The sequence below is a fragment of the Lutra lutra genome, chromosome 12 (genome assembly GCF_902655055.1).
Source record: "Lutra lutra chromosome 12, mLutLut1.2, whole genome shotgun sequence".
NCBI lineage: Eukaryota > Metazoa > Chordata > Mammalia > Carnivora > Mustelidae > Lutra > Lutra lutra.
The window spans coordinates 25373215-25387102 of NC_062289.1; the positions used below are offsets into that span (position 1 = coordinate 25373215).

Below are 13888 nucleotides of genomic sequence, written 5' to 3' on the forward strand. Positions count from 1 at the left end.
AACATTTTCAGGAAATATGGTAAAAAAAAATAACAACAACAAAAAATAACAGATGTACGTATAGTCACTGAAATACATGATCCTAAAATAATGTGTATAGTGTCTGTTTCTTTTTTTATTAATTAAAAGTAATTCATGTTTTATAATGTAATATATGCTTTAACATAAAATAATACTAAAATATTAATAAGTATTAATGACACATTATAAGAAGATCATCATTTTTTGCTTTGATGTTTCCTTCTACCTTATATAGTGTCTGTTTCTTAATATTTAATAGGTTGTGTGGATTAGAGGTATTTTACATAAAATGGGCAGTGGGGCATATTTAGATAAAAGATGTCTGTCTTTGCTAGACCACTAAAACTGATTTGCTCTTTAAAAGCAGCAACAACAAAGTGTATGAAGATACAAGCACAAGAAATATGAATTTAAATGGAAAAGAAAAGTAGAATGAATACTTTAAAGAGTGAAAGGAAAATTTTAGCTGGATTGTATTTGCAGCATCTGGGAGCAAATTTCAGTTCTGCTCGATAGAGAAGCAATGTACAGAATTTGTAGCTCAGAGAAATGGTCAAGTTTACTGTAATGAGGCTAACGTGGATACATGTCCACAGTCTTTTATCTGAAACTCTAGGAGTCAGACATGTTTAAAAATGGAGAATGTTTTGACTCCAGGAAGATGATTGTGGGGGTTCCTGGGCGGCTCAGTCGTTAAGTGTCCGCCTTTGGCTTTGGTCATGATCCCAGGGTCCTGGGATTGAGCCCCATGTCGGGCTCCCTGCTTGGCGGGAGGCCTGCTACGCCCTCTCCGACTCCCCCTGCTTGTGTTCCCTCTCTTGCTGTGTCTCTGTCAAATAAATAAAATCTTCAAAACAAAAAAAGATGATTATGGTGTATATGCTACAGTCTGTGTAACTGTGAGGTTCTGCAGCAGCTCTCTGTAGTTAAGCATTAATGTTTCTGCAGTGAAATAGTTCTGACATGCACCAGGACAGGGATAAAGGTGACGACAAATAGCATCATAATCTTTTGCACCAGATGTAGCTTCCAGATGTGTAGTGAATAAAACAGAGTTTTTAGGATTTTATAATGAGAAGAAAGGGATTGTGGGCCTGAACGCTCTAAAAATCAGTGACAATCGAGTTTACGTTTGCTTCCAGTTAATCTTGCTTCAGATGTAGAGAAGACTCGATGTCTGTTTTCACCCTTCTGTTTCCTTACAGGACAAGTACCTTCACACCAACTGTCTGGCCGCTTTAGCGAACATGTCGGCACAGTTCCGTTCTCTCCATCAGTATGCTGCCCAGAGGATCATTAGGTAAATAGGAGCTTGAAGAGAAATACCGCACTTTGCCTTTTGGCTGACACAGAGGAATGGGTACTGTGTTGCTCCCTTTTTAATGTTATGCACAAGGAGTATCAAATTTTCCTGCTTAATATTTATCACCTTCTTGTTTAGTTGAACATACCTCATTCTGCTTTATTTTCTAACCCACTTTCTTGATCAAAGTTAATTGGATTTACTTCTCCATCTTTTCATAAAATCTAATTTTAGGCTTTGTGTATTAGCATTTTACAGAGGAGCGGGTATATTTCTTAGGAATGCAAACTAAATCTTCGCATATTTGCAGAGCATCACATTACACAGGGTAGCTGTGTTTTTTTTAGAGAATTCTCTTAATAGCAGTTTACTGTTGGATCACTTTCCTATTACTGTTGTAACAAATTACTACAAATTAGTGTCTTAAAGCAACCCAAATTTATTGTGCAGTCTGTAGATTAAAAGTTCAACACAGGCTGCAATCCAGATGCTATAGGGCTGGACTCCTTTCTGGAGGTTGTAGAGGAGAACCTTTTCCTTGCCTTTTCTTGCTGCTAGAAGCTGCCGTCTCCCTTGCCTCCTGGCCCCTTCCTCCACCGTCAGAGCCGGCAGCAGTAAGCTGTTGACTCCTCCTCACATCTCGTCACTCTGATCTCCTCGTCTGGTTCCCTCTTTTACTTTGAGGATCCTTGTGATTGCCTTGGCCCTCTCCAGGTGACCCAGGCTCATCTACCCATCTCATGGTCCGTGGCTGAATCACAACCACAGAGTCCCTTTTGCCACATAAGGCAACTCATCCAGAGGTGTTGGAAGGTGGATATTTCAGGGGTAATCACTGTTCTGCCTCTCACAACATCACCAGAAAGCTCCTTCCTGTCCCTTCTCCACCCTTAGCCAAAAATATGCTCTTTAAGGTAGGAAAACCTAATTAACAGATGATGAGTAAATTTGGAGGGTTTCTTTTCTTTTTTTTTTCCAAACATGTGTGGATACTTTTTGGTCTTTAAAGTACATTGTTGTAGTGGCTCTCAAATAGAACATTTGTTTCATAAGTCAGTGAAGTCAGATTGTTTCTCTGGGTCTTGCTTTTGGCCCAGTGCGGTTCTGATGATGAGGTCTTGTGTTGCAGTCATTGGCGGTGATTGCAAGTCCACATCACTTTGAAACTCTGATCTCACCTGGCATCCATTGGTGGGAGATGCTCATTGACCTGGCCTCTTCTTTAGCAGTTGCTCCGCATTAACTTATGTTCTTGGTCTCTATATTTATCCTCAGAATTTAGCAGAGGATATTTCCAGTGACTCACTGTTTAATTTAGGTTGGTCTTAATACTATATTGGATTACTTTTTGGGTTTGTACTTTTGTGATTGTCTATTGACTAACTTTGTACTAACACTAACGTGATGACTTAAAGCACAAATAGCATCTCCTCATGCCTCAGATTCTTCCAGGTCTTCTGAAGAGTCTTTAGTTTCTAAATATTAAATTTTTGTTACTATGCTGTAGTTCAGAGATTTAACGAGAGAGATTCAGTGATATTGTGCTATTTTGTGGTCTCCTTTTTTGTGTGTATGTGGAGCTTCATAATGGTTTGGGGAAGGTTTCAGTATAGGATTCATTTTCCTCAACGGATACAACAACATTTGGCCTGTTCAGTATGAAATTGGCAAATTAACTGGTTTACAATTTATGTTCTGATAACATGTGTCAAGCAAGATTAAATAAAAGTTTTCTAGGTATTAAGAGTTGAGAAGCGAATAAAATACCATGCACAGTTTTCTGTCTGTTATGAGTAAAGCAGAAAACCAGTTGTACTTGGAGAAATAAGAAAATAGAATTTGGATTTGTGACCTAGGAATATTTAGATCAAGTTTATCATCAATAAGGAATACTGCTTTACTTGATGCTAATAGGGTTTTATTTAACATTGTATTAGTGAGGAACTGTGTTACACCTGCAAAGTATATCCAAATTAGTTTTAAAAATTCCTGCCCCCAGGTAGCTTCTACTTCAGTAGCCGAGATAAGACAAGTATATACATGTGTACAGCAGAATGCAGTAAGTATTAGAATGAGAGAAAAACTGCTCAGATGAGGGTGAGTAGTTGGCTCAGAGAATGGTGAGATCACATCTCCCTGAGAAATCTGGCAAAGTGAGTAGAGAGAGATGACTCTCGAGATTGGCCTGATGGGGAAAAGCACCAACCACAACAACACAGAACAGGAGGGAGTGTGATAAAGGACATTCTGTTTAGAAAATAACCAGTTCCATTCAACTGGCATGTTGTGGACCTATGTAGGGATTAGAAGAGAAAAGCCTGGAAGAACCAGCTGGGGCTGCCTTGTGGAAGGTGCTTAACTATTAGATATACAGTTTAGGATAATGGAAGGAATGGAGAGAAAAGAAGGTCCGATCTTCAGTAACAAAAAAGAAAACTGTGAATGAATGAGTTGTAAATAAATGGATTTTAAAAGAAATAATTGAATGTAAGTTTCTGGCGTCATCAGTTTCAGCCCCTGATGTCAGTATGGTGTGTTTGTCCCATAGAGGGCTGGAAGTTCTGACAAATTTCCAAGTGCTGCCAGTGCTCCTGGCTCGAGGGGTCACACGTGAGTTGCCCGTGTAGATGGACATCTTCATCCAGGAGGGGAGAGAGCCCTGTTAGAAATGCAAGTGTCAGCCCAGCTTTAGACCTGCTGAATCAGAGCCTTCATTGTAGCAAGATTACCAGATGATTTCTATACATGGTAAAGGTTGGAAAACACTCTGAGTTTGGACCTGGAAATCAAGATTTATCCCTGTGGGAAATACTTGCTTTGAATTGGAAATGGGGGCCAACTTTTTTTTCATCTTGAGGAAACTCATTTCCTCCTAAATGTTTGTGTTTAGGGTATAGGATTGTAAAGTATGATGAGGAATGCCTAACGAGCGCTGTTTAGATACACAGACTCATTATAGCAGTACAGCTCAAGATTCACCAGATGCTCCAGTAACTCCTTCAAGTGAGAAGTAATCAGTTTCATATACACATTTTCTAAATCCTGTTTTAGGAAGAGACCACACAGTTCTGTATTTGTCAGTTGCAAAACCTAGAAGAGCCAATATTTCCTGTGATCTTCAACAAAATGCAAAATAGAGTAACATGTTACATTGCTGTGAAGTAGGGTGTGAATAAAGCTTCTCAGAGCTGCTTTAGCTGGACATAAATGTAAGGAATGATTTCATATGGTTTCTGTGCTATTGTTTCATATTCACTGACAGTCTATCTTCTATAAACTTTTGGTATTTTATTTTATTTTATTTATTTTATTTTTTTTTAAAGATTTTATTTATTTATTTGACAGAGAGAGATCACAAGTAGACGGAGAGGCAGGCAGAGAGAGAGAGAGGGAAGCAGGCTTCTTGCTGAGCAGAGAGCCCGATGTGGGACTCGATCCCAGGACCCTTAGATCATGACCTGAGCCGAAGGCAGCGGCTTAACCCACTGAGCCACCCAGGCGCCCCATAAACTTTTGGTATTTTAGAAAAATCTCAAGCATGTATGATTTGAGTTTTGTTCAACTCTAAAGTCTTTTGACTGTTCTGTAAGTATGAGCATTTGTTATCATTATTTGGAATTATACTTAATTAAAAACATTTATAAAGTGTAGATTATATGCAAGGGTTTATCAGGGATTACAAAGACGTCATTACTTATTTCCTGCCCTTAAGACTTTGTCTACTGACCCTGCTATCTCCCTGACTGGCTCCTTCCTCTGGCTTCGCCTTTGACTTAAAGCATAACTTTCCTTCAGTATTTCATGCTATGCTGGTTTTTTCTTCTCTCTTTGCTCATTTTCCCTAGGAGTTCACATGCATGCCTGTGACTTCACCTACCAGGCCTTGTGTACAGAAAACCATCCAAATCTACATTCACAGTCCTTTTTCCTGAGGCAGGCATCACAGTTTGGTGGCTAAGAGCACAGACTCTGAGTTGGGGATCCTGGCTCCAAAACTTACCAGCTGTGGAACCTTGGAGAAGTTACTTAACTTCTTAGTGCAGCAGCTTCCCTGTGGTAAGACGGGGTGACAGTAGTTGTTCTCTCAGTGGATGTGGTGGGGGTTAAGTGAAGTTAATATTTGTAGAGGCCCCGGCACGTACCATGTAGTCTATGTAAGTGTCGACTGAGTGAACACGAACTCTACTAACCTCACTACCCGGATATCCCACACTTAACTCAAATTGTTATTAGGTTGAAAACAACTCATTTTCAAACCTGCTCTTCCTTTTAAATTCCCCGTCCTAGGTAATAGTGTGATAGCCCTCATCCCAGCCACCTAAATAACCACACTAGAACCCTACAAGTAATTCTCCTTCATTTCTCCCTTTCCTTTAAATGCTCTATCCACTTGTGTCCTGGAGAAGTTCCGTCTGACAGTGCCATTGAAACTTGCATTCATCTATGCCCTGTGTCCTTCACCACGCCTGCCTTGGTCCTCATGTCCACCATGCTCAGCCGTACTGTGTCACTAGCCTGCCTGGTCCGTTGCCTCCTTACCCGTCTGCCACGGTCGGCCTCTGCACTGCCGCTTCCATTTGAAAAGCGCATCTGACAAAATGACTCTCTGTGCTTAAAATCAGTCCATGGCTTCCCTTTGCCAGAGGTTACAATTCAACCTCTTTAGAGCAGTAGCTCTCAGCCGTGGGGGGTTTTGTCCCTAGGGGACATTTGGCAATGTCTGGAATAAGGTTTTGCTTTTTCATTGTTTTGTGGGGTTTTTTGGTTGGTTTGATTGGGATTTTGGGGGGGGCTTCTGCAACTAGGGAGGAGATGGCTACTGACATCTAGCGGGTAGAGGCCAGGGATATCGTATAATACACAGGACACCAAAGAATGTAGTAGTGCCGAGGCTGAGGAATCCTGCCTTATAGTAAATCATTGGGGTCCTGCCTTTCGCGCGTGCAGTCGTCCATTACTCCTTGTAGCGTATTGGCAGGTGTCTGTTGCTCTGACCTCACCCAGTCATGGCAGTTCCCTGTCCTTTCACAGCCACACTTCTGTGTCAGAATAAAATGTAGTCTGGACCTGGAAAAAAAGTTGAGGCAGTTCCTGGTATCACCTCTTCCTTCTGTAGAGCGTTTTCCGCCAGCTTGGAACCTTGGAGAAGTTACTTAACTTCTTAGTGCAGCAGCTTCCCTGTGGTAAGACGGGGTGACAGTAGTTGTTCTCTCAGTGGATGTGGTGGGGGTTAAGTGAAGTTAATATTTGTTCTTGCCCCTGTTATGTTTTATCTTAAACTTGTATTGGCCAACCTCCTACCACGACACACCCTGCCCTGCCTGCCCACACCCTCCCATAGCTCCTGTTTCCCTATTCAGATTACAAAGAGGAAGGACCCAACCAGCCCTATTTATCGCTTCCTGGAAGTCCTGGGTCACAGTCGGTTTCTGGGCAAAGAGCAGGGACAAGGGGCCAGGAAAGGAGAAAGTTACCTGTTGGAGAATGCGGCTCCTTCCCAAGGTGGGTGTTGGAGAGAGAGAACTTGAATGTCTTGACCTGACCAGTGTAGGTACTTGTGACACACAGGCCTAGCCTGAAGTTGCGAATCTTGTTGCCTAAGCAGAGTAGCAATTACTGGAAAGAAAAGATATGTGCTATACTTCTTTGCATTCCTTTACGGAGATCAACTCTCAAATAAGCACACTGTAGACTTTTAATAAGTACTTAATGACTGATTCTTAGAGGGTGGGCTGGTGTCTGAGATTTTAGGCTTAGTTCTGGCAGCCATCACTCTGAGACTTTATTAAGTCGACTGGTCTTGGGCTGCATTTTGTATCTACCTCCTGCTGCTTGGAACTAGGGAAGTTGATGACTGTACAGAGCCTCGAAAATGTTCTGGTCTTTCAAACCTCTTGACAATAAAATAGTATAAAGCATAGGTTAGATTTCTAATTATGACTTTTAATAGTAGTAAGAGGGAGTTTTGGGGGGGGTAAATTCTAATCATGTAATTTGAGAATTTAAAAATTCTTCAATCCATGATTTATGCTTTTACTTTTTCTTACCATTTACAGCCACCAGTAATGAACATAGACTCTTGCAAATTCTCCTTCTTCTGTCTGTCTAACCAACCCCAAGCTGTCAGTTTATGTAAGCGTCCTTGTTCTGCTCTGCATATGTAACAATAGACATTGTAGTCAAGCAGCGTTCTTCTGAAGAAGGCAAAAACCAGGCTGACTATTTAACTCTGAGTGGTTAGCTCTAGTGTTTTGGACAAATAAAGATCTTTCAGGATGGCTCATGGACTCAAAGGAAAATAGACAGTTTGCTTTTAATAATACTTCCTGGTATTACCTTACCACGTCAGGCTTCCTCACTGCTGTCCTCACTGAATTACGTTTTCATGGGTTGATACTTTTTTCTGCACCAAACAATACATTGAACTGAAAACATGCAAGAGACTATTAAGAAGCAAATGGTCTGTTTGTTGTTGGGATGAATTTATATTACACAACATAAAATACTCAGATATATAATATAGTAGCCTATAGGTTATTTCTCTTGGTTCTGATATTTCAGGAGGACTGTCTTTTAAAATAAGGTCCGTTTAATGGTAAGTTCATACCTGTCACCATTAGTATCTCACCACTTGTTTCTTTTTTGTTATATTTAAGACTAGTAGAAGACTGAAGGCTTAAATAGTTTAGGGTGTTGGTGCAACACAACTGTCGAATGTTCCAGATTAAAAGCCTGTGTTCCTTGCATGGCACTGGCAGAGTGAGACCCACGAAGCATTGTCTCTGAGAGTAATTCACCTGCCGTGGGATCATGTATCCAAACTGCTGGGGGTTTTCTTAAACGGATGGTTCTCTGCCATAAGGAGACCAAGCCCTTGTTGATCATTCCCTTTGCCACTTTCACGCCTCATTTCAACTTCCTTCCAATAATATAGCTAAATACATAGAGTTATAGTTGCAAAGACTGTGGAAAATCTTTTCTTCTTTCTTTCTTTCCTTCTTAAACCTGCTAGTTGAGGAAGGTACGGATGTGTTGAGGTCCTGCAGATATTATCCTGGGAGGTGAATGTGGAAAAGAGGACAAGAACTGTGTATCTTTCCACCCTGACTCTAATATTTTTCTTCCACCTAATCCTTGACATTAGAATTTATTTTTAATTCACTTAAGTAATTACCAACTTTTGCTGTGTGCCTACTACCACTGCCGAAGTTCTCCTTGAGATATTTTACATTTTAATTTCAGCCTAGTGCCCTTCATTGTATCTAGAAATTGTTAGTTTATACTCATATTGGTTTTATTTTTCAAATCTTTAATTCAGTTTGTATGCTTATCATTATCTGATATCATTGTAGTCAGGAAATTATTTCTTTAGGGGAGGAATTTTATGATATTAAGGGTTATAAGAAATAGTTCAGTTCTGTTCCGAAATCCTGGTGAGTTCTGTTTTCCATCTCTAAAATAGCATATGTGCACTTCATGTGAGTGCTGCGAGAGTTATCAGAGGCTTGCAAAGTCTTTAACAGCTCTCTTTTTTCTATTACAGTATTATGACATTTTAAAAATAATTTTAACCTAAAAATAAATCTGGATGACATCTCTACAAAAAAATTTCTTGCACCCTGTTAATATTCCTGGATTCTGAATCCTTGCCCAAAGAATCATCACATTGCCTGTATTTCCCAAATATTTCACTAAATGAAAACTTCACTGAATATAGAGAGTTCTCAAGAATATGCTTTACATTGGTAGGAGATCTGAGCAGTAGTTTTGCAGTGGAAGTACTTCTATTAAACTTAAACAATTTATTTTAAAAGACAAAATTAAGTGGTTTTTGCCTAATGCCCAGGCAATAAAGAACTTTCACCTTCTCCGTGGCTTTGGACTTTGCCGATCCTTATTTGATGTTGGCATAACAGTAGCCAAGAAAGGAAGGAAAAATGTTTTGCCTTGAAAATCTGTCTTCCTGCACTTCCTGGAGTTAGTGCTCCTTTGAAGGTAACTAAACCAAAATCTGACATAGTTTGCTTTTTAGTTTAGCCTTTTCTTAAGAAGTTACATTGAGAGCATGTAGCTCCCAGTTGAAAATCTGTGTTTCCAATAGAAAATTTCTAACTATCAGAGATGGCTAGTATTTTACAATAAAAGTGTCTCAGTAGACTTGATGGGACATGTGATAACTTCATAATTGGTTTAATTTCAATTGGTTTAGACTGCTGGCCCATTCAAAATACCAGCTTTTAAAGTAGCATGGCCTACATTTATCTGAATTTCTCTTAGAAGTACAGACTTTTATGAACAGAATTGTCACATGGGGTATTAAACATTGAAATAACTTGCATAGAGCTTTATAGAATGTTGTAGTCATATTGTAGAGGTAATAGGGAGAGTTCATACTTTGTCCTTTAGCCATGAATTATTAAGCCCCTATTCCTATCTTTTATAAAGGATTTGAGATTTTTTATCCAGCTTATAAGATAATAGATTAGATCCCACAGCCTCATGGGTCCTGGTAGAGACTCGTATTCTTAGGTCAGAGACAAAGGACAGCCTATTAATCACAGTAGTGGGAGGAGCCAGAGTATCATTTTCTTGTGTGGTTCCCCATGCTCACAGAGCAGTGTGACAAAGGTGACATCTGTACATGCAAGTGGGTTGCATTACAGAAGAGGGACCCTGAGCTTCGGAAACTCCGATCTTTTATTATAGGCTCTATGTAAACCTGCCCAGCCTTTGCATGGAGACATCTTTAATGTATTTGATAGCAAACAAACCGCCCTCTACTCTAGAGGGAGACACTGTCTCCACCTTTGACATCTGTTTGCTCTGCAGACATCCATGGAAAGATGGTCCAGAGCACAAGGTCAGCAATGCCTCTGCGTTCAAGATTTGTAGAAACTCAAGAGGCCCATGGGAAATTATGTCCCTACAGTCTTTACCTAGTTATGCCTTCCTGTTGCCAGTTGGAAAAACCGGTCACTGTGTTATTCAGGTAGCTAGCTGATACTATTTTAGGTTTTGTATGTCACTTGCCAAAGGATTGGATTTATGTATCTTAGAAGAAGTAGTAAAGGATTGAATGGCCTCACCACCACAGCTTTGTCATGTGTCATAATGAATCTCCTGCTCAGGTGTCTTTGTCATTAGCACGGCCCTGAAAGCCTTGTTTTTGAGTGGCTTTGACCTAAACAGAATATCTTGGTTTTAAACACAAGTCACAAAATTTTAGGTTTAGAAGGACCTTTATAGAACATCCAAGATAAGTTTGCATGTTTTACACACAGAAATATTGAAACCTAGATGTATTATGTCACTAGTCCAAGGGAATGCTGTGGCCGAGGCAGATGTAGAAAGCACGTCTCCCAGCTCCTTGCCTAGTGTTCTTCCTGGAACAAAAGAGAGAAAAAAGGCATGCCATTTATGCTCCTGTATTCTCTCTCTCTTTCTCTCCCCCTCCCTTTTCTCACATAAGTGTGATACCTGATATGTTAGAAAATGGTAAGGCCAGATAAGAGAAATAAAGTGACTTAGGAAACATTTTCCTTTTGGTGAACTGCACATGCTTCACGGACATTTTGTAAAAAGCACCTTTTCCATGACAAAGAAATAAGGGTTGTGTGAATAGGATAAATAGGAGTGAACAGAAGTTTCGGAGATTGAGTTTGACTCGTGTGTTTAGTGGAAGGGCGTGCAGAATCCCATGGAGCGGGGACAGGGCCGCGCAAGGGAGGAGAGACTGCCTCCTGGAAGGGAGGAAGAGAGAGGTGAGGAAAGGTAGCTGCTGGGAGGGTAGGGAAGTACTCTCTATCGTAGACATTAATGAATGCTTCAAGCAGTCACAGTTGTGCATTTGTTTAAAACACCTCAGTTTCCTCTTTTATAACTGGGCATATCCTCCCAGAGCTGTCAGGGGGAATAAATGAGTTATTATATGTGAATCACTTTACGAATAGCAATCACCAGGTGCTTAATCTTCCTGGTTAAATGACAGACAGCAGTAGGCCTTGTTCCTGGTGGCTCAGGAGGTATTTGAATGATGACATTCTGACACTTTAATTGGATTGAAACAGTTAAAATCTCCTGGCGACTGGTGAGGTAGAAACAGCATGCCATATGGATGACCACTTCAGGGTTTTTGTACAGTTGGTCTCTGCCATGCGCTACGTACTGGGCCCTGTACAGTGTTGTTTGTGTTATCTGATGTATGGGTGTTGCTGTTTCCATTTTATAGAGAAGAAGTTAAATCTCAGAGAAATAATTTTATCTAAGATCACCTTGCTGGACAGTACAGTATTGGGATTTAAACCTTCATCTGTCTTTCATCCGCAATATACTACCTTCCATTGCCAAGTGCTTCTTAAAACGGAAGTTTTAAACTAAAAGCATGCAAATAATCTGTGTACAAGACATTTATTATTATATCCTGCCTTGGGCGAGTTGCTGTCAACCTTTCTAAGCCTGTGATCCCCTTGTTTTTAAGAAACCATTGCCGATCTTCTAGTAGCAGCTGAGAAGATTGGAGTGTGAATTGTGGGGTCTCAGACAGTTCCTATCATCTCGCAAGTTTTGTCACTTGGGGTTCAGTGAGAGAATCTCCCTGTGGAGAACAAGATGAGTGACAATTTTCCCCAAGGATGGCACATAGCCAAGACCTTTCTAACCATGTAGGAGAGGAGTTAATTGATGACAAAATTACACTTAATTAGGAACCCTGTTTAAAAAAGATCTGAGGGGCTTTCTGGGTTTGAGGACCACAAATTAAGATGAACATCTGTAGGAACCCGATATGACATGGCCATTAGTGTTGTTTTTCCATCTAAAACGTGCCTTTTTTCTTACCTTTATTAGTCAGACAAGATCATATTGAAGCATAAGAACATTGTACATTATTTACTTAACATAATAATGGTACCTTAGTACATCGTTCTAAATTTCTCACTTAGAACCACTCAGTCACTGAGATTCAAAACATATCCTGATTCTTCACAGAATATTTTATAACGTGATATGTGATTGTTTTAAAATAAGGATAGAGGGACACCTGGGTGGTTCAGTTGGTTAAGTGGCTACCCTGGGCTCAGGTTGTGATTCCAGGGTCCTGGGATTGAGTCCCACATCGGGCTCCTCGTTCAGTGGGGAGCCTGCTTCTCTCTCTGCCTCTACCTGCTTGTGCTCTTTCTCTCTCTGACAAATAAATAAAATCTTGAAAATAAAAATAAAAATAAAATAAAACAAGGATAGGTATTTGGGGATCATTTAATCATGTATCAAATATTTTCTATGTATCTGTCACGTATCAGATACTGCCAGTCATTGGCGACTCATGTGAGTCACCACACTCTTCCGCCTGCTGCGATGGAGCTGAAATTGGAATCCAGGTGTGACCTGAGCCCAGAAGTGTTCGTGCTTCTCTTTATGGCCTACCTGGCATTGACAACTATTGGAGAGGAGGAACAGGTGTCAACCACATTAAACTCAGATTCTCTGGTAGAAAAGAGTGGAATGTCCACGCTGTAGAGTTTCCATGGTCTTCTTTCTTGGCTCACGCAAATGCAGAGGTTCTCAAGGTATGGTCCACAGACCACACAGGTTCCCTGGGGTCTAAGCTATTTCTATAATAAGGGTCATTTGGCATTTCCACTGTGCTGACATTTTGAACCAGTAATTATAGAAGCAAAGTTGGGGTACAACAAGTCAGGGCAAATGGCCATGAATTGTACCAGTACTCCCTGTATTTTTTACAACCTCATACTTGCAGTGAAAGGGGTGAAAACCACTCTTACTTTATGTCCTTGGTGACATAGTAAAACTGATTAGTTGTGATAAATCTTGACCTTTGGATACATGTCTTTGAGATATTTTGTGTGGTAAAACGGATGGACATAAAGCACTTCTACCATTAAGATTGAGCTGTTGTGGTTGTCTTAAGGAATGTGAGTATCTGATTGTGTTGTGAACTAAACTAGCCACTTTTGGGACAAGATACCATTTTTATGTTAAAGAATGAGTGACAGTCTGTGGTTATTTAGGCTTGGCAGACATTTTCGTAAAAGTGAATAAAAGGAGCCTGTCGCTTCAGAGAAAACAACCACTAGTGTTGGTTGCCAATGATAAAATTGGAACTTACAGGCAAAAATTAGAATTTTAAAAAACTCATATTGGGGTCACGGGTTTGACAGCTTCCCAATAATTAAAGACATTTGTGATGAGATCCAAGATGATGGTAAGTGTGGCAATTTGGGCTGTTGTGTGATGAAATGTATCAATATTTGTGAGCTCTGTATAACTCAGCAAACCAATATTTTTCAGATGGCCAAAGCATGAAGTTACAAAATTAAGCATGGGTGAAAAGATTCATTGAATGTACAAAGAGACCAATGAGTCTTAATGCAAAAGACTCAAAAAAATCTTCTGTTACTATTTCTGATTCCATATCTTAACTAATCTTTAAGAAACTACCACTTGAATTTTTTTTATAGTATCTAAGCAGAATATGTACAATTTTCTGGAAAGGACATTAAAATAGTCCTCCAGCACTAGGTGGCTGGGTGGCTTAGTTGGTTAAGC

At 40.1% G+C, this 13888-nt stretch overlaps 1 protein-coding gene across 2 annotated transcripts in view; it reads left to right on the forward strand.

The window, feature by feature from the left end:
* The window catches only part of DYM (dymeclin), a 349065-nt gene that overhangs the window by 158235 nt on the left and 176942 nt on the right, over positions 1-13888 (forward strand). Inside the window, exons 13-14 of one of the 2 annotated variants that reach the window (XM_047696791.1) lie at positions 1227-1321; positions 12622-12853. In XM_047696791.1, the coding sequence (XP_047552747.1) occupies positions 1227-1321; positions 12622-12838 (312 nt within the window). In that variant the 3' untranslated portion in view covers positions 12839-12853. Of the gene's footprint in view, positions 1-1226; positions 1322-12621; positions 12854-13888 lie in introns of those variants that run through there. The other variant, XM_047696790.1, reaches the window with a different exon arrangement.